At 44.5% G+C, this 21,665-nt stretch overlaps 1 protein-coding gene across 1 annotated transcript in view; it reads left to right on the top strand.

Annotated features, from left to right (window-relative positions):
• LOC116824877 (deubiquitinase DESI2-like) overlaps positions 1-21,665 on the top strand; it is an 88,476-nt gene that overhangs the window by 44,194 nt on the left and 22,617 nt on the right. Inside the window, exons 2-4 of the mRNA XM_032780491.2 lie at positions 6,149-6,221; positions 9,924-10,017; positions 11,116-11,257. Of these exons, the coding sequence (XP_032636382.1) occupies positions 6,149-6,221; positions 9,924-10,017; positions 11,116-11,257 (309 nt within the window). The remainder of the gene's footprint in view (positions 1-6,148; positions 6,222-9,923; positions 10,018-11,115; positions 11,258-21,665) is intronic.

The following is a 21,665-nucleotide window of genomic DNA, read 5'->3' as shown; positions in this document are numbered from 1 at the left end:
TCTATGCTATGAAGCAAAGGCACTGTAGAGTACACACTGGGAACCATGCTGAAGACCTAATGTTGGAAGCTATCCTCCACCCAGGCAAAATCACATGTAACTGTTGCATTGTGAAAACATAAGTAATTTTTTCCCAGCTAAAAATACGAAAAGGAGATCTCAGTTGTCTACTCCCTCCTGAAATATCCTTTTTTGACAGCAGCTATTAATAGTGTCTTACAATCTGTTCCTGTTTTCCAAACCATTAGGAAAAGGAAGGTTTTATACATGGTTAATTCACAAGCTTTGTACCATTGGAAATCTGAGTATAAAATGACACAAGTCACAGATGAAATAAGCCTTGGATCTCATCCAGTGACTAGAGGGAACTTGCTAACATCAGACCTGCTATGTAATTTGATGTCATTTCACATGATGATACATTTCTGCTCCTAGGGCTTCAGGAGTGGAATAGAAATAATGGTAGGATTGAGGCATATTGACAGAACTACGTGCAAGCCCAGGACTGGACAATTAGTGGATGAAGCACATCAGGGCTGAGGTGTTTTGGCAGAAGTTTGTGGGGTAGCATGTGTCATGCCTACTTATAATCAGGGTAATCTTGCCTCTTCTTCGGAAGCATTCCATTTATATCAAGGAACTAAAATATTTTCTTTGCTTTTCTCTCTCTGTTTCCTCCTTCATAGATCTAAGCAAAAGTTCTGGAATCCATTAACCTATGTTGGAAAAACACACTGGGTGAAATCGTGGCTCTGCTGAAATCAGTGGGAGTTTTGCCATTAATGTCAATGGGGCCAGGATTTCACTCAGTGAATTCCTGAAGTGATATTCCCTGGTTTCCCCTCTGTCTTCCTCTTTCATGCTATCACATTTCACATCTGGATCAATACAGCCTAAGAACAGAATGTCAAGACATTACTTTAGCACTCCCTTGACTGGTCTGCTAAATCAAACTGGTGCTGCCTCTAATAATGGCTTCTGGTTTTCGTCTTTATGTCATTAATGGATTTCCCTATGCTTGTGGTGTGTTTGTGACTACATACATGCATTCAGACATGCAAGTGTGTATATACACACTTCTCCCTGTGTATACCACAGCGTGCATTAAATGTCCTCCCATCCCTGCACAAAGCCTAAGCAAGTGAACTTTGCATGGAGGATCTAAGAGGGTCTGGTGTGGGGAGAAAATCTCCCTGCCAACCTGATACCTTTTGTGGAACATCTGTGAAGCTGATGAACGGTGATAGCAGCTGGGGACCCTTGTGTGGTCCCTATGGGGGAGAGGTTAAACCTTTGTGTCACATATTGATAGGTCCTTTCTCAGTTTGCCCTTATTATGCCACTGACTCCCCCATTCTTCTCAGCCTGACCCCTCTTTGTGCTGCCAATGCACTGTGGAATTGTATTAGACTATCTATGCCTGCAAAGGAGGAAGGCTCAGCATTTGGCTTTGTGTGATTTGGCTCCCAGTAAAAATGGCTCTAAAACAAACCACAAACAGTTGCACAGGTGGAATCCATTTCAGAAGTTTGTGACACTTAGCAGGAAGACTCCAGAGGCTGAAGATCACTGGAGTGCAAGGTGGTCTGGCCAGGCCCCTCGTACCTCTGCATGCTCCCTACTCCCCTCCAACATCCAGATCTCAGCCTTAGCTCTGCTCCCCTTTGCCCTTACTTATTCTCCCCTTGCCTCATGAAAGAAAGTTAAGGCTACCTTGTTGAATTACATTTGTATTGTCTCTTTAGTGCGATATAGGGCCAGATGGATCCTCCACTTCATTGACTTCATCTTGACTTCAGTGGGTTTACACTAATATGCACTCCTCTTCCAACCTATATCAAGCAAAGGGTCTCATTTATATCATGCAACAGGCTTGTGGCCTACATGTTCAGATGGATCTGGGGAAGGGCTGAGTAGGGTTGCTGACCAATAATGGGAGGATGAATGTGGTAAAAGTGGGGTGTCCAAGCTATGGTGGGGTATTGGATGGGAATAGGGTTTAGTATATGGACCACTTAGAGGAACAAATATGTGAAGTGTAGTCACAATGTGTGTCCGCAGTGTGGACTGCAGCCTCTAAGGGTTTGTCTACGTTGCAATGTAAGACCAGGGTTAGTAAACTTGAATTAGCAGTCCCCGGGCTTGTTATCCTAGGCCTTGAGCATCTACATTCATTTGTAACCTCAGGTTAGGAACTGTTGAACCCTGGGTCTGAACCCTGGTCCCAGCTTGGGGCTCCAGTGTCTACACTGCACTCTACGGGCCTGAGTCCACCCACCCATAACTCAGACTTCCTAGCACCGTTCCCAAATGTGGCTGCTCTAACCATTTATTTGTGATGCAGTGTGGGAGAATTTGACTGTCCACCAAACATGACTTTCCAGAGGACAAAGAAATTCAGCCCTGGGATTGTGGGATTTTTTTTGGCAGATCCCCAGAGCATGAGTCTACTGGTGCTGCATCTACACTGTAAAGCAATAGAGCTTGAACCCCAGGTCCCATTTTGATTCAGGTTTGCACCCTCCACCCCCAGGGCAACCTGGGACCGAGCCCTGGGTTAGCACAATTTCCATGTAGACAGAAGGGGGATTAGACTTCAGCCTGAGTTTGAACCCTTGGTTTATATTGCAGTATAGACATACCCTAAAGCAGGGGTCAGCAACCTTCAGCACGTGGCCCATCAGGATAATCTGCTGGTGGGCCGGGAGACATTTTGTTTATGTTGACCACCTGCAGGCACAGCCCCCTGCAGCTCCCAGTGGCCAAGGTTCGCTGTTCCCGGCCATGGGAACTGTGGGAAGCCACAGGCCACAGAGACGTGCTGGCTGCTGCTTCTCGCAGCTCCCATTGGCCGGGAATGGTGGACTGCAGCCACTGGGAGCTGCGGGGGAGCGTGCCTGTGGACGGTCAATGTAAACAAAATGTCTTGTGGCCTGTTAGCATATTACCCTGATGGGCCGCATGGCGAAGGTTTCTGATCCCTGCCCTAAAGGTTAGCTAGCCAGACTATCCAGCATAGGAGGAGAGGAAATATTTCTGTGACTCATTGTTGAACATTCGATGCCAGATGGGAATAGTGGTCTGAGGTAAAAAAGCGGGGTTAAAGTCAGTGATGGAAAATTGAATTGCTGGCAGATGTGAGCAATGGTGTTAATGGGCAATTACTCTTGGGACCTTTATCTTCGATAGGAGTCTATGGGTGCTCGCATTTCCCAACACCTTGCAAAATGAGGTAATCTGTACTCGCATTCTCCTCTACTTCTCCAGACCAGTCTTGTCTGCAGCGATCAAAATGTTGGTGTTTCTCAGTCTTGTACTTTTCTGAGATGCCTAACGTAGTTCAAATCGTGTCTTGTTCAGATTTCCACTTCACTTCTGTATCTGCAAGACTAGAAATGGGTACAAGGATAGGATCAGAATAAGAACCAGTTTGAACTTTCTCCCCAAATTTATCTTACCAAACCAAACCACACTACAAGGTTTTTGGCTACAGCTGGTCTCAAACCCAGCCTCTGGAACCCAAAAAATCCCTGAGTTTGGACAGTTTTTGGAATCTGAATCTGGATCCAGAGCCTAATTTTACAGTTTGGTTAGCTTTCTCCACTGCCTCAGTTGTTCATTTTCAGGTTTTTCTGTGTGTCTTAGTTCCAGATGAGACTGAGACAGAACTGCCTAAATCCATTCGCTTGGGATTTATTTCCCAATTTTGCAGACACCATGTAATAAAAGTATGAGACAGCAATGTGCTAGTCAGAGACCAATGAACATTATTCCTTGACCTGGGGTGAGGTTACTGTGATGCTTCTCTGGACACTCAGGGCTGTTAGTCACCTCAATGTCACCTTCCTCCAGTATTAGTTCCCTAAACAACCAGCCTTTCAGCCACTCAAGCACTCTTCTCTGGGCTATACCAACCCTGCTGGTGACAATAGAGGTACCCCAGCCTCTGAATCCCTTCACAGTGTCCACTTGTGGTATCCAGCTCCTGATCACTGGATCCACAGAAATCCCAGATCCTCCATCCCCAAAGGAACAGAGTGACTCAGTCTTACCTTAGACCAGCACTCCTGCTTTATACCAAGCACTTGAGTTCAATTATAAAACAAAAGGAAATTTATTTTAAAAAAAGAACAGAGATTCAAATAGAAACAAGTGGTTACATACAAAACAAATCATAAAACACAAACTAGGGCCTATGATTACTAAATTATCTTTCCTGGCTAATGAAGTACATTCTCACTCCAAAGTTCAGCCTTTCGCAGCATTTACTGGCCCAAGGAGCTAGGACCTTTCATGGAGCAACCCCTGCTCATTCAAGGTGCCGCCTCAGTGAATGGATCCAGAGAGTCTTTCTCCACTCTGTTATATGCTAAATCAGTCTTTTGTCTTTATTCTCAGGCAATGCCATCCCCTTGCTGTCATATTTTTCCTTTTCATTCCCAAGTGGTTTATCTTTGATGATTCTCCATTGACTTTTCTGGGTAGTTATCAGTGCTTGATTTGTGCTAAGACTTGCCAGGACTGAGCTGGCCTGGCACCTCTAGGCTTGCTGTATCAGTTATGAATGTAAAAAAATTGCTTGAGCCCTGGCACCTCTTTCATTACAAATTAAGCACTGGTTGTTGTAATGGTGGATAACTGAGCAATACATTATGTAATTGACTTACCAGGCAGGGGTGACAACTGCCTCTCACCCGAATGGCCTATCACCTAAATATATGATTCCCTGATGACTCACTGTTACTCCAAGACCGTAAGGAAATAATTTTCAATATAGTCACATCAGGGGTCGGCAACCTCTGGCACGCGGCTCGCAAGGGTAAGCACCCTGGCAGGCCAGGCTAGTTTGTTTACCTGCCACATCGGCAGGTTCGGCTGATCGCAGCTTACACTGGCCACAGTTTGCCATCTCACTGTGTTTTTGTTTCCTCATCTGTTCTGCAAAATTATTACCTATGTAGCACAGATAGTGGGGAATGGTGTTTTATAGACATGTGAGAAGAGCTGTTCCCTGCTCCAAAAAGCTTGCTACCTAAGTAAACACACACAAAATGCCTTAATACAAAAAATCTGAAATGGGGAGAGTATTTACCTAACTCACATGGGTGTTGTGAGCTTAAATAAATTGGTGTTTGTAAAGTGCTTTGAAATCCTCAGATGGATGGGTGGTTTAAAAATTGTTAACAAACTTAACTCTGTGTTAACTAATGTTGTTAAAATGCAGAGACAGATAAATATGCCTTCCTCCACTCCACATCCCCTACTGCAGCAGCTGTTCTTGGTGGCTTCATGGTACAGAGGGGTATATTTACATCTAAACGCAGGGGAAAGTCACAGACTATGAAGTCCAGATGAACAGTTTGTTTGGACATCACCTCGTCAGTTGGGCAAGCACAGCTCCCACATCCAAAGGGGTTGGAGAGTTTGTTTGTTTGTTTGGTCCTTGCCAGGCTCCAGAGAAATAGCCTTGAGGAAAAGACAGCAGGCAGGGCCGGCTCCAGGCACCAGCCAAACAAGCTTGCGCTTGGGGTGGCAGATTCTATGGGGCGGCATTCTGCCCAATCCGTTTTTTTTTTTGTTTGTTTCGCTGATCTGGTTGCCCTGTAGGGGGCGGCGGCGCAGAGGAAGGGAGCACCCTGCTGGGAGCAGGCTGCGTGCTCCGTCTGCCCCAGTTGGTGCCAGGTCTGCAGCAAGCCCAGCAGCCCACGTCCTTCCCTCCCTGCCGACTGGAGCGGCGTGGAGCCTGCCCGTCAGGCAGTGTGGCGGTCGGGGCCACATGTTGAGCGCCCTGCTGAAGCCCTGGCTGTCCCCCTTCTCTCTCTCCCCCCGCTCCCTCCCCTGCCCTCTCCCACCTACTAGCTGGGGCATGTCTGCAGCACAGGGAGTCCTCATGCACCCTGGCTGTGGCCGCCCTGCAGGTTTTTTTTTTTTTTTCCTGCTTTGCCGCTCCAGCCTTGCCACAGGTTTTTTTTGTTTGTTTTTTTCCCTACTTTGCTGCTCCACCCACGCTGCAGGTTTTGGGTTTTTTTGCTCGGGGAGGCAAAAAAGCCAGAGCCGACCCTAACACCAGGATATGTAATAGACCAAGGTTTTGTGTTTAGTTTATGCTCCACTAATGCTTCCAAATCTACCTTTCTTCCTACTGTAGTACTGGATAAATGAATACACCTCTACCTTGGGGATTGGGGTCTTCCACTCCGGCATCGAGATCTACGGCAGAGGTATGAAGCATTCTTTTTAGTTACATCTGAGTCTGGGGGGACAATCCTACTGATCTTATGATCTTTTATAAAAAAGTGGTGCCCGGGTTTGTGCCTTTTGGGGTGAGGGGGCTCTGAGGAGTAGAAATTCAGCCAATTATTTTTAAACCGGGGTGTCCAAAGTATGGTATGCAACTCATGCATTTCTATCATGAACCTTGCAAATAATCTCCTTTTCAATATAGATGTGCTGTCTGCAAAGCTAGAGTACTGTTTCTTCAAAGCTGTAGCAGGATGTCAGGCAAGAAGGGGCTGGGGAACATTATAGGCACAGTGAAGCAAAGTGAGAGACAAAAAGAGAGTAGCTTTAAGGATAATACAGTTTCCCTTATTTTAATACATTTCCTAGTTCACTGTTAGAATCCCAGAAAAGTGGCGTTCTCACTGTCTAATGCCATGGTCTCAGAAATTCAGTCATTTTGTATCAGTGAGAAAATAAAATGTCAAAATTCAACCCTGCCCAAGACTTTGTTTCATAAGCCCCTGGAATGGCCTAAGGGGAAGGAGTACTTTACTAGATATTGAAGCTTACCACACAGTTTGTGGTAAAATACAAGTCAGCTCATTATTTTATGCAGTGGGAAATGAGGCTAAAAATGTTTAGAAATGACTTGCCTTCAATGAGGAATCAATAAGAATAACTATTACATTGCCTTTTAAAAGGGTGGTAATTTAATTCCAAAAAGGAAAGTACCATATGAACGACTATGCTTTTATGGCATTTCTAAAGGTCTTTTATGAACAAGCAGAGCATCATGACTTTGGTATCTGTCAGGGAGAGCATGTAAGAGAATATCTAGTATATGGGATTTTAAACAAGGAGCTTTCAAAAAAGTCAGGTCTGAGGTCCTCTGGAACAAGGTAGTTCTACAGATATGGCCATCTGAACTAGTGAAAATGCAAGTCACCCAGCAAGGTAACAGTCAGAGCAATGTGCAAGAAGTAGCAGTGAAAAAAGTCCCATGGGGGAGAGCGGGAAAGAAGCCTCATAACAATGGCTCTTAAGAATGCTGAGTTCCTGGACAGAACTGTGGCAGGTGTGTTCCAGGAAAGCACAGGACAGATTATTATTATTATTATTATTTATTATTATTTATTTTATTGTAGTGCCTAGGAGCCACTGATGGAGGTACATACAGGTAGTGCAAGAAACAGGGATATTAGCAGAGCAGCTATCAAAACAAAGGAAGGAAGGAGTACAAGCAAGAGTGAATAATTCATGTCTCTTAGGGTCTGTGTCCAAAGGCAGCATTTATGAATAGATTTAGATCTAATCTCAAGATTTGCAACATTTGTTAAATTTAAAATTGATTTCAGGGGTAAAGGTGACTATCTTGTAAAGAGACTTAAGAAGATACTCCTTAGTCCTAACTTGGAGTAGCCCAGGACAGTGTTCAAAAGCCTTGGGGAACAGATCCATTCTCAGTCAATTCAAATTTACCTACAGAGACAAGGAGCATGTGGTTTTAATGAGACTACTGCAAGTAAACTAGACCAAACCACAATCATTAAGATGGCCCTCTTAAAACTGAACATTGGCATGGTATTCAACAGAGAGCCTGCTTAAAACAGAACCATTCCAGATCCTACTGGAAGAGGGGATGTACCCTATGTGCGCAGTACCACCTGGAGAGTGCCCATTCCACTGCTCCTGAAAGTGAATGAAGAACTGGATAGGAAGGAGAGGAATGGCACAATAAAGAGCAGTAATGAACCACCGGAGTGATGTGCCCCAGTAGTGTCATGAGGCAAGGGGGAAAACTATTAGCACAGATCTGAAGAGGCTCAATGGAACAGTAAGGAGGGAAAGGGATATTTGTCTCACCCCAGAAGATACTACCCCCAAGTTAATGGGTGCAACAATGCTTTCTTCACTAGGTTTCAGACAAGTTCTTCTCCACCCCAACAGTTCCAACTTTTCTGCAAAACTATTCAGAAGGAATTGCTCTTTGCTGCTTCCCAGTCAAGGTCACAAGCACCCAGAAATCTTCCATGGAAAAGGAGTGGGATACTGCAAGGCCTGAAGAGAGTGGAAGCTTTTCTGGATGATACTAGAAATCCTAGGAAATCAGAAAAAGAACATAGCATAATACAGTATTGCAACAAGTTCTGATGGCAATGTTACAACAAACCCAGCAACAGTTCTGATTGCTAGAAGAGAGGGGAGGGCAGATCCAGAAAAATCTAAAGCTATAATTGAAATGTTGCCACCTAAAATATACCAAAAGTGATGTGGTTTCTTGGTCTGAGAAAATTTTGGAAAACAAACTGGAGAAAATTCAGATCTAACCCACCCTCAGAAAGCCAAGCTCTTTATGAACTCCTTAAAACAACTCTCTAAGTGAATCTGGAACCAAGCATAAAAACAAGCTTTTGAGGATCTAAAGAATCTATTGACCACATCTCAGGTACTGATATGGTATGATGTTTCCAAGTTTACAGACTCCACAGATTTCAGCTGCTACTGTGGGGTGCTAATAGGAGCCTTTAGCATATTGTTCCAAATGGCTTTCAGATCCTAAAACCAAAACGGAGAGAGAACATTTGGCAAGCATATGGGCATGTGAGAAGATCAAATGGTACATATAGGGCCTTGGCAGTTTCATGTTCGAGATGGACCACAAACCACTGAGACTTTAAATAAACAGCAAAGATCTAGGAAAGGTGCCCCTTACATGCTAGAGTTTTCTCATGCATTGTTTGAGAATTAAACCTATTGTAGAATATGTACCACAGAAATCCTTTGCGGTGGCTGAGAGGTGCCAAATCTAAGAGGCTTTCTTGTCTAATTGTTAGAATGCAGCCCAAAACTTATCCAGTCTTAAACCAGGAGACCCAATCCTGATAAAACCACATGAGGAAGAATGTTGAACAACACCAACTGTTGTCACTGGATGTAGCTGTAGCCTGAGATCCTACATGACTGAAACTGATGAAAGTACTCAGTACAGAAGAAAGAGGCAGCACCTTTGGCTGGTTGGAAGGAAGGTTCTAGACTGGAGCTCTTCAGTGAAGCAGAGAGAGAGAGAGAGAGAGAGACAGAATAGCTTTAGGGGTAATTTTGTTTTTCCTCATATGAATAAAGCTCCTTGTTCAGTGTTAGAAGAGAGTGTCTGTCTTTCTGTGACTTTTTTTTTCCTTTACCATTGCCACATGACAGATTAATGTTCCAGTATGCAATGGTCCACCTTGAACCAAGAAGCTTTTGCAGTTGACTCGAGATGGAGCATGACATGATGGGTCCTGTAGTTTCCATATGTCTGACCTGCATAAAGATGAGTGCAGCTGCAATTAGCTCAGTTTTCTAAAAATCAGGTGCAAACTTGGATTTCTTCACCTTAGTAATAAGCTTTGCTGCCACCTTGGCTTGCTGACCAAGTCCATTCAGGCAGGCTCAGAGAGCCCCACACAGGGATTGTTTAGGACTATGGCCAACTAATAGCATTAGCAGAGATGGCACATGATTGGGAATTGGGGTTGTGAGGGTATCCTGGGGCTGATATGTAACTGGACTAGGAGGATGGATTTTAGTGCCTGACTGAAACTGACTCTAGCAATGGCCCTAACACCATTGCTGACATTAAGCCATGCAGACAGCTGCTGTGGACTTTCCCCGATACAGCCTTCATTTGATTACTCACAGTCTCTTTCTTTCCTTGTCAGAGTTTGCCTATGGAGGGCATCCTTATCCTTTCAGTGGGATTTTCGAGATCACACCTGGCAGTGCGGTAGAGCTTGGCGAGACCTTTAAGTTCAAGTAAGGGCCCTTCTCCACACACCCTTCATCTTGCAGTTATCAGTGAGCCTATTTAGGGTCAACAAATCAGTCCCTGTCTTGCCATTTTGACTCAAAGTCCCATTACCTGCTCCTACCCCCACCATGTTTCCACCTGCTCCTGACTCAAAGGCAGTCCAACAGGACTCTTGATGTGGGTGAAAGTTGTGCACAAGGATATGGGGCAGTATATCTGAGAGAGTGCTCAGAACGTTTTCCTCCTCTGTTTTCAAGTGCAGTTTGACGTGAACACAGTTTTTGTTTTGTTTGTTTGTAATTTGGTTGTTTTCTTTTTGTGCTCTAGTTTTGCCATACAGCAAAATTCTGAGACTAGTACCTTGGTAGCTGCTGCAGAGCCAGTAGAAGGAGCACAAGAACATCACACGTTGCTTTTTATGCTTTCCAAAAAACCAGGAGCTATTGGAAGTTTTCTCTTTTGTCTGTTCCCTATTGACAGAGTGGGAATACATTACTTTCTAGAGCAGAAGTGGGAGGATTTTAGATGCCCTGTTATAAAATATTCAAGGTGATCAGATTCTGGGACTGTGGCTCAGTTAATGGAAGATGGATCCTGTCTTCCCTAGATCACTGATTCAAATTTGGCTCAGAAGAAAGTGGCTGACTGGAGGATTTTACCCCCTGAGATCCATGGCCTATATCAAATGAGCTTGGTGGGGGCGGAGAACTTTAAATCCAGTTCCTACTGTCAGAAGTCCACATCACAGAAACCACCACCATAACTGGCACACTTCTTGGCAGTCTCAGCTGATGGACCCAGGACTTAATGGATAGAGAAGTGGTCTCTGCAGCTCAGAGTTAAGGCAGTTTTGCAGGGTAGTGTGTAGGGAAGGTTTCAGTGCCACTGCTTGCACTGTACCTGTTTTTGCGGATAAATAAAGGACATTAGCCTGCAGTGTTGTCATGTAGGAACTTTTCACCAGCACTATGCACATGTAAACCAATCCTGCCAAATTTAAAGCCTAAATGATTTGCCAGTGTCTTGTTTTCTCTCTCTTTAGCCTGTGTTCATTCAGTCTTTTTCACTGTCTTCCCATGTTTCCTGTTTTGTTTTGAAACTAGAGAGTCCGTTGCCTTGGGCACCACTGACTTCACAGAAGAGGATGTGGATAAGATTATGGAGGAGCTGGGCAAGGAGTACAAGGGCAATGCATACCATCTTATGCACAAGAACTGTAATCACTTCTCCACTACTCTAGCAGAGGTTGGCATAGCTATTTTCTACTTATGTTTACTGCTTCAAGACCCACGACAATGCTCATGTGAGAACTGGGGCCAGCACAGCCATAACCAAACCTCTGATCTCTGGCTTTAATCTTCCTTGTGATATTGCAAAAGTCCTTTGATGTTCTTAAGCTTTCCAAAGCATGCAATCAGGATGGTAGTGAGATCCAATATAGCAGGTTAATCGCAAGGAGGTATTGTCTGTATTTCTTACCTATAACTTATATATCTGTGGTAAAGAGACGGGACCTGAAATAGTGCTGTAGGGCAGGGGTACCTGGCCATTCAACAGGAACTAGAAGGCTATATTTAAGTAGCATGTAAAATGTACATATTTTTAAAGCAATCTTAAACTGCCCATGCAACCTTAATTCAGCTCCCTTGTGCATATGCTTCATGATAGTATGTGATCATGCAGTTAAAGCCTGTTTTTTACCACAGGACCCAAGTCTCATTCAGTGAATGGGTAGTTATTCAATATTTCTTTTTATCCTCTGCATTCTGTATGTGACCCCAGGTCTTATTTACCACACACCATCGGACCCTGCACTGAAGACTGACTTACTAATTTCTTACGGACTTTTCTATGGTACACAACATGTAGTATCTGAGTGCTTCACGGATATTAATTAATTTATGTTCACAACACCTTTATCTCCATTTTACAGGTGGGGAGCTGAGGCACAGAGAGATTAAGGTAAAAAAGCTTCCCCTAATTTTGGATGCCCACTTTGAGACACCCAGGACTTGATTTTTCCAGAGTGCTTAGCATTAGAGAGCGCTTCATACATTCAAAGCACAGCTTCAGTTACGGCTGTGAGTACTCAGCACTTCTGCAAATCAGACCCAGGGTCCAAGTCAGGTACCCAGAAAATGAGAGACACACAATGAGTGCCCATCTGTGTAAAGTTTGGTTTAACTGACTTGCCCAGTGCCACACAGGATCTCTGTGGCAGAGATAGACTTCTGTTCTCCAGTCAATTGCCTTAACCGTGAGAATGCTCTTTCTCTTCCTGCAATCCCCTACCTGATTCACTATACATTTTCCAACTTTTGCAACAGATGAAGCAGAGGTCCTATAGACAAAAGCCTCTGTCACTAAACAGTCTTGATTGATCCCCACAGCAGGTCCATCCTGTGCACCGAATGAGGCAGAGGTCTTGTGGGAAAATGGTATGTGCTCATGTAATTAAAAGCAGTGTCATAACTGTGAGAACCAAAGGTTAATTTAGGAAGGAGCTGATGACCGGCTGACATACACCCAGATTTTCAATGGTTCTGGTCCATGTTGCCTATTGAAAGAGAGAAGATTCAGTATCCATTATATAAATTTTATTAGTGTTAATAAACAAAAATAAAAGCAAGAAAGCATATCGCTAAAAGGAAACTTCTATTAACACTGAATTAAGAAATACAATTTCCAAATCAACAAGTTAACACCAATATTGGATGGGAGTCAAATCATCAGATTTATTTTATACAACAGATAATCTTATAAATCATAAAAAGCCATCTCAGGAGGTGGCTGTCTGGTTATAAGTTCCAATTAAAGAACTTCATCCAAGGCAGTGCAAAAGACGAAATTTGACAACTCTTATTTGCCAATTTACAGCTAACAGTTTTAAAGTGTTTTAGTTCTCTACACAGAACATGGAACATGCATTCAATCAGTAGCTTTCAAGAGACTGAGTTCAGGGTTGTTTAAACTTTCTTTCCAGTTCCTTCTCCATGTGAACTTTCTAGGCACTCACATGCACACACAGCGCCATGCTTTTGTCTTCTAAAATGCTGCTAAAAGGCTGGGACATCTTCCAATTAATAAAATAAGACAAAAACAGAAAAAGGAAAAAAATAAAATACATAAGATAACATGCAATAGGAGCTGGAGTTGCAGTCAGGGAACCAGACGATGATGTAGCTGGTACAGTGCTTGGTGCTGGGAGACTGGGCAAAAGTTGGTGTTATCTGTTTTTTGTTGTCTTTACTTCCTTTCCCCAAAGGTGGCCTGCTTTGTATACCAATAGTGTCAATCTTCCCTCAGCTGGCTTGTTGAGCTGATGGACAAAGGCCCATGGCTTTAACCTTCTTTTTTATAGTTTGCGATGGTCGTTCACTCCACCTTACAGCATCTTCCCCTGAGGTCTTTGGGCAAATCAGGCTGAAGTATACCTTGATCAGAGGTTAGGTAATTTTTAGGCCAGCATCAGTTTGAAAAAGTGCTGCTTAAGCCAGCAGTTTTAAAAATATTTATTGTTGCATACTACAAGCACTGTGGGGGTGAGTTTGTCACCCCCAAAAATATCCAAAATGAAAGACGCGCAAGACTCCTTTTGAGGAAGTTAACCTCTCTCTCTCTCTTCCCTGTCCCTTTGGGGGAGGAAGCCTTCGCTGATATCTTGCACCAATTTACCAAAAATGAGGGCTCAAAATTCAGTAAAAATAGCTGGTTGCAAAGACCCTAGCAAAAATGCCAGCCTCTCAACATCCATCAGCAACATTAAAATTACATGTGAACATCTTCTGACAGATGTCTCTGACTTTTCTGGTAAACATGATAATTTGGCAACCTTCCTATTTTTAAAATGGGTGACAGGTCATGCAGCTTTTCTCTTTGGAAATTTCAGTCTTCATGGGGAAAGACTTTAAAGCTTCTTATGATAAATCCCATTTAAACTAAAAATAATCAAAGTTTATATAAAGTCTGTATTTTCATATATGTTCTTTCTCTCTCAAATCACACCCACACAAGGGGGCCAAATTAAGGTTGTGCAGGCAACTTTAATTTTGGCATTTCCTAATTTTTGACTGCTTAACTTTGCTTGACTGCTTGACGTAATATTCTTTTCATGTGGGTTTTAATGTTACTTCCTATTAAACAAACAAACTGAAAAAACAAATTCTATCATGTGGAACCATACTGACCACCCACCAGAGTCATCAGCAGGGTTTGGATCTTTGCATTCACAGTAAAGGGCAGTAACTAGTAGCAATAGTAGGCTGTTATCTTTTCTATAGACCAGTTAGTGGAGGGTGGCAGAGAAACATGCTTTGCTGGCAGGCTTCACAGATATTGGCTGGGAGCAGACCATTTAGGGACTCAGGACTCCTCAGTTCAATTTCAGGTTCTGAAGGGGTATGTAATCTAGACTCATAGGTCAGAAGAGACCAATATGATCATCTAGTCTGACCTCCTGCACAAAGCAGGCCACAGAACCCTACCCATTCACTTCTATAACAACCCCCTAACCTATGTCCGAGTTACTGAAGTCTTCAAATTGTGGTTTGAAGACCTCAAGCTGCAGAGAATCCACCAGCAAGTGACCCATGCCCCACGCTGCAGAGGAAGGCGAAAACCTCCAGGGCTCTGCCATCTGCCCTGGAGGAAATTCCCTCTCGACCCCAAATATGGCGATCAACTAAACCCTGAGCATGTGGGCAAGACTCACCAGCCAGCACTCAGGAAAGAATTCTCTGTAGTAACTCAGATCCATCCCATCCAACATCCCATCACAGGACCATTGGGCAGACTTATCTGCCAAAGATCAGTTGCCAAAATTAAACTATCCTATCATACCATCCCTTCCATAAACTTATCAAGCTTAGTCTTAAAGCCAGATATTGTTGTTATAGACCCTTATGCCCCCAGCCTGTCTCTTTCCACCGTACTCCTATCCATCACAGCCCAGCTCTCATCCTTCTGCTCTTATCCACCCCCAATTCTCCACCCACCTTCCTTCTATACTCCTACTGCACTTTGCCTCCAGCCCTCCTCCCCCTTATTCAAGCCCCTATCCTCTGGCTTCTGTCCCCCTACTCCTCTGAGACTATGTACCCTCCACTTATTCACCTCTTTTGCTTCTATCCATCCCTCTCCCCTTCTGTTCTTATCCGGCCTCACCTCCACAGAGGCTTCTCTTCATCTGAGGCAGACCACAGCATCTCTTTAATAATGCATAGCTACATTATGCAAAAGTGAAGAACTGGAAGTGAAGAAGAATATCCAAGAAAAAAATTGAGGTGGGAATTTAGGTCAGCAGAATGTAATTACTTGTTCAGACTGGGATTTGATTAGGGTCACCAGGTTGAACACACAGCCCCATGCAAAAAAATCCCCAGGAAGCTCAAGTGGGTGCATGTGGTCAGGATCTGTCTTGCTACCTCTCATCCAAGAGATGTCACTTTCAAGACTACTGTGCCCTTACACCATGCTTGGCATTGACTCACTTCTGACATGGAAGCAAGAGTGCTACCTACTGAATCATCAATGCCACTTCCTACAGCACTCTGGCATTCCTTGGAGGTAGTGTGGCCTAGTGGATAGTGCATTGGACTGGGATTCTGGAGACCTGGGTTCTATTCCTGGTGCTGCTGCTGACTTGTTGGGTGACCTTAGGGGAGTATCTTCTCTGCTCTATGCCTCAGTTTCCACATGTATAAAATGGGAATAAATGATACTGGCACTCTGAGATCTACTTATTAGAAGTGCTAGATAAGAACTAGCTATTTCTCCTGCTTCTACTACTACTGTTATTATTGTCAGGCCAATACTACTTGGGGTATTTGAGATCACAGCCTGTGGTGCTCTCAGTGCAGATAAAATCAGGGGTGGCACTATGAAGCTAGGGAAAGAACTATCTCAGCCAGAAAGACTGAGCTGAGACAGCCCAAAAGCCAGTTGGCAATGTAAGAGTTAACATTTAGTTTTCACAAATACGGCTGGTGGGCCTGAAGAGTTAGATGGACAGCTGTGTGCTAGCTGACTGTGTTTGGCCTTCTTAATTTCCTCATTTGGCTGTGGCCCTGTTGTTAGTGTCCATACAGTTGTTACTCAATTGGCTGATTGGCTGGAAGTTTGGAGGCTACCATGTGGTCTGAAGGCAGACTCTGTGGCATGTTAAGCAGACAGAGGTCATGTTGCCACAGAAAGAGGACAGAAAGGAGTAGAAGTTCTGTTCTCCCCATGGGGAATGGGTTAGGTTCTGAGTCCAATCTTAATAAAACACCCACCCTTCCCATTGTTCGGGCTCAGCTGATTGATTGAGCTCCCTCAGGCAAAAGCCCAGTTACAATCTGAGACAGGAATTTGAGCTACAACATTAAGATTTGGATCCAGTTTCTGAACACTTGATAGTTGAGGGGTAAAGGGGGTATAAATGCATTGATTTCAACCTCTCTCTTATTACTGTAGGACAGATTTACTTTTAACAAGGCCTCAGCTTGGTTTGGCTTGCCTTTTCATGCCCACCATTGTTTGTGGATGCAAATAACTGTGGTTGCAGTTGATGTCATTTAGATGTCTAATTGCTGGACTGCACCCACATATTAGGCATCTAAATGATTCTAGCTGCAACCCAGATCCCACCTAGCTGCCCCTAGTGGTACCTTAATGGTTCATCCGAGAAGGGAGTGGGAAATCAGTGAATGTGGCAGCCTCCAGCAGGGATTTTCAGATGTAAATGTGCAAGAATAACCTGGTTTCCTTTCAAATTCTTCTCGGCCAGAGGCAAGTCTTAAACTGTACAAAAGTGTGTTTTGTGATCCTTATGACAGATCATGCATGACTGCTCCAAACTGTCTCTTTTGATGATGCATCCTCAAGCTGATGTCCCTATAATTAGGTACTGGATTGAGAACCACAAACTGGTTTTAATCTTAAAGGACATTCATGTTGGAAGTACACTGCAGGGCTGCAGTGACAGAAACGCCAGTAGTTGGTTCATTTATTGGTTCTTTGCTCCTTGCTCTTGAAAGGGGAATGATTTTCTTTCTGATTTATATGCATAATTTATCTGAAGTGCCACAGAAAAGGTCACAACCTTCTGCATCTTGTAGCAGCCTCCCAGCCTGTAGTTATTTATCTCTTTCAGTTGCTGTGAAACCCTCCTGCTGCTGCTTTTTTTATATAATGGGGGCCAGTAGAAAGGCTGAATCAGTCAGTCCAACCAGGTCAGGTCTCCCCGAGGCACAGACAGAGAATCCCTGACAGCTATTGGGCCAAACAATGCTCACATATGCCTGTGTGAATGGGCAACAATTCTGCTTAAATCAATGATAGCAGAATTCAGCTGCATGGTTGAGAAATTTGTTCTGAAAGGTTTCAGAATGATAGCTTTGTTAGTCTGTATCAGCAAACACAATGAGGAGTCCTTGTGGCACCTTAGAGACTAACAAATTTGTTAGTCTTAAGGTGCCACAAGGACTCCTCATTGTTTTTGTTCCGAAAGAGATCTCTGGGATGCTGAGGTGAGAGTTAAGCATCCCAAATCGCCTCCTAAATTATCACATCATATTTTTTTAAACCTAGAGAGACTATTTAAAGAGACTGAAACTGATCCTGAAGTTAGCACATTAGGTTCAAACTCCTATGTGATTATATTTCTAAGACTATCTCTTTAGATTTGATTTGTAAAAATCACTTGTGGGAAGCAGAATCATCCCAGTGACCGATTCCCTTCTTACTAGGCTTGTTTTTTTTCTTCCTTTTGCACCTGCTGCTGCCTTTTTCCTCATTTATTCCCCCACTCACAAGCCAGTAGTTTCCCCATCTGTCCAGCATCATCACTGTGTGGGCTAGTGGAATGAGCAAGTGGAACCTGGCAAAGTTCAGAAGTTTTGGTTTGGATTAGCACCTTGAGGCTGAACTGATTATCTGAACATGTTGGGACAAATTCATGCACCTTCACAAACTTCAGTGATGTTGCACTTCCTGATTCTATCCTTAGCAAAAATTCCAGTATGCTCCACTGAAAATTTCCAAATGCTCTCCCTTCTGTCTCTGCTGGATTTCTTTGGAAATCTAGGAACCAGTAGACCAAAGAGCTGTTTTGCTTTGTTCCAAAATTGGCCAAATGGAAAAGTAGTGTGGGGATGTGGAAAGATCTTCCTACATTTGCATATCTATGACACACACATACACACCTTGACCACCTCTCGCCAGTCTATGGGCAGTGTTAATCCTCCCCTACCTATCTGAAATTCTTCATCATGTGATCACACCTTCCTCACACCCAAATTGGATCAGGAAGTGGAGCCAAAGAGCAGTTTCCTAAATGGGCAGTGGGGAATGGTATTGAGGAATTAGTTCTCTGCTGATGCCTCTGGAGTTGGACAGGATCATGGAGAAGGAACTTAGAAAGATACTTTGGCTGGTGGGTCATGGGTACGTATATGGAGCTGGTTCTAGGGATGGTGAACATGGTGCCCACTTTGGTGACCAAAGCTCTGGGACTAAGAGTAGTTGCAATAGTTACTTAAGGAAAAAAAAGGGTGAGGAGTGTCTCCTTGGGGAGACTAAAAGGAAGGTGACTGAAGAAACTTGTGTCCTACTAGGCAGTTCTCATAATTTCACAAGACTAGTGCTGCTCAGACATGCTTGGGGCCATAGCTACTGGCTCATACAGACTCTGGATTCTCACTATTAATTGGTAATGAGCCAATACCTAGAGTTCAAAGGTCTGATTTAGAGAAGCATTCAAAAGCTTGGCTGCTTATCTGCCAGCCTTTCGGTGGTAGCTTCTTTTGTTTTATCTGTCTTACTCCATAAAGGAACTTAATTGCTTCTCCTATTTCGTCAGAATGAGGGGAGGCTAGCACACCTATCAGCCCCAGCTAGGTCTGTGATAGCCCACAGATTAAAAACATGCTTGCTGGCAGCTACCAACACCAACAGGAATGGAAGGCAAGTGCGTATGAGGTCAGCAGTTAGAACGTGAGATTGTGAACTAGGATTTCTGTGTTCCATTGCCTCTGCCACTGATTCACTGTCTGACAATGGACAAATTTGCTAAACTTCTGTCTCCGTTTTCCCATCTGTAAAATGGTGATAATAATACTTCCCTCTTTCCTGGGCATAGTGTGAGGCCTAATTAACATCTGCAAAGTGCATCAGATCCTCTGATGACAGGTGCTTTAAGGGGCAAAGTATATATATACATATATTTATTAGATAGCCTTAGTTGGCTGCCAGAAGAAAAAGAGAGAGGCTCCTAAACCCCTGAGCTGGTTTAGTTCAATCTGCAGTAAAATACTTAAATGTCCTTACTAGTGCTAAACTGTGAGATTCCAAGCTTGTCAGAATCAGTTACCACTGAGCTTTGTAGCTAGAAATCTTTTGTGAGTTCTGGTTCAAAAGATTCAGCATCACTTCACTCAGAGCATCCTGCTATGAGGGTTAGCCCAGAAACTCACAAAGGCAGTTGGATTCTCTGAACTTTGGTAAACATCCAAACCCCAAATTCTTTGGGGTTGTCATCCTCAGTAACACTTATTTTGAAATTGCTAAGATTGCGTCAGATGGAGTCTGAATGAGGGATTATGCAGGGTATTGCAACCAGAGGGCTAGTGTGAGTGTTAGCATGCGGAAGCTAAATTAGCAGTCTAGTGGACAGGGTGCTAGTGGCTGGCACCATGTTAAGATTATCAAGATTATGGGGGCAGATGGAGCTGGCTTGGGCAGGCACACCCGGTGAAACCATGCAAATAGAATCTAGTGGGAGGTATCTGTATGCAGTTGTATCTGTATGTTGTAGCCATGTCGGTCCCAGGATATGAGAGAGACAAGGTGGATGAGGTAATATCTTTTATCGGACCAACTTCTGTTGATGAGAGAAACAAGCTTTTGAGCTACACAGAGCTCTTCTTCAGGTCTGGGAAAGGTACTCAGTGTCACAGCTAAGTACAAGGTTGAATAGATAGTTTAGCATAAGTAGCTATCACATATTCTAAGGCAGAGGTGGGCAAACTACGGCCCGCAGGCCACATCTGGCCTACGGGACCCTCCTGCCCAGCCCCTGAGCTCCTGGCCCGGGAGTCTAGCCCCCAGCCCCTCCCCTGCTGTTCCCCCTCCCATGTAGCATCAGCTTACTGAGCTGCTGGCGCAATGCTCTGGGTGGCGGGGCTGTGAGCTCCTGGGGCAGCGCAGCTGCAGCGCCACAGCATGACCTGGTGCTCTGTGCTGCGCGGTGGCATGGCTGGCTCCAGCTGGGCAGCACGGCTGTCTGTCCTGGTGCTCTGGGCGGCGCATCAACCACTGGTGCTCCAGACAGTGCCGCCAGCCACTGGTGCTGCCAGCCGCTGGTGCTCCAGACAGCACAGTAAGGGTGCAGGGAGCAGGGCAGGGGGTTGGCTAAAGGGCAAGGGAGTTCAGGGGTGTGGTCAGGGGGCGAGGGGTCGGGGCAGTCAGAGGGCAGAGAAAAGGGGGGTTGAATGGGGACAGGGGTCCCAGGGGGAGTGGTCAGGAAGGAGAGGAGGGATTGGATGGGGCAGTGGGAGTCAGTTAGGGGTGGGGATTCCAGGGTTGGTCAGGGGACAGGGAATGGGGGGTGGATGGATGGGGCAGGGGTCTCGGGGGGGCCATCATGGAACAGGGAGGGGTGGATGGGGCAGGAGTCCTGGGAGGGCCATCAGGGTGCGAGAAACAGGGGTGGATCGGATAGGGGGCAGGGGCCAGACCACACCTGGCTGTTTGGGGAGGCACAGCCTCCCCTAACCAGCCCTCCATACAATTTCAGAAACCCAGTGTGGCCCTCACGCCAAAAAGTTTGCCCACCTCTGTTCTAAGGGACCATTCAAGGTGAAATGGCCTGTTAATGCCCATGTAATCATAGCACAGAAAGGGGTTACAGATTGTTATAATAAACCATACATTGTGTCTGTATTAAGATCATGATTTTTAGTGTCTAGCAAAGTTATGAATTTAAGCTCCCAGGGTCATCTTTTCAAAGTGTTGTGCAGGTTTCATCTGTGTAGCTGGAAAGCATGTCTCTCTCCCCAACAGAAATTGGGTAAATAAAAGATATTTCCTCAATTACCTTGTCTCTGAGAAGTATCTGGCAATTCCTGATGTTACAAGATTTGCAAGTGGAGCCATATCCAGACAGGATACAAGATTTTGTCCCCCACCCCTATCATTCTGGGCAAAGGTCTCTCTATTGATCGGTGGTGGTGTGTGGCAGGGAGGGGGGTGTAAGTCTGTCACTGGTTGATAGAATCATGCTGGACAGGTTTGTCTCTTGTGTAACTGAAGTCATGGTGGAGTGGGGCTTAAGGAGTCTTAAGATGCTTGTTATGTGGACAGGTGGAGTTATGTTTTTTGCTTTCAGTGTGGTGGGTAAATGGGTCATCCTTCATAAGGGCGGTTGGAGCCATGTGGAGATGGGGCAATTTGTTCTATTGTCAGGTGGAGGGTAGAGCTGTGCTGAGGAGCTGCTGGCTGGAGCATACTAATTGGCCTCTTGCGATCTGTATTTCCTTTCTAAACCCAGGCAAACCTGCTGATGTGTGCAACAAACTCACCCCAGTGTTCTGATTTCCTTAAAAATTGTTTGATTGTCAGCAAGGCAGGTCTGCTGCATCAAGGAATGGTTAAACAAGAAAGCTGCTTTTTAGCT

This window comes from Chelonoidis abingdonii, chromosome 4 (assembly GCF_003597395.2).
Source record: "Chelonoidis abingdonii isolate Lonesome George chromosome 4, CheloAbing_2.0, whole genome shotgun sequence".
In the NCBI taxonomy this organism is placed as follows: Eukaryota; Metazoa; Chordata; order Testudines; family Testudinidae; genus Chelonoidis; species Chelonoidis abingdonii.
This window is presented reverse-complemented; position numbering and strand designations above follow the sequence as displayed.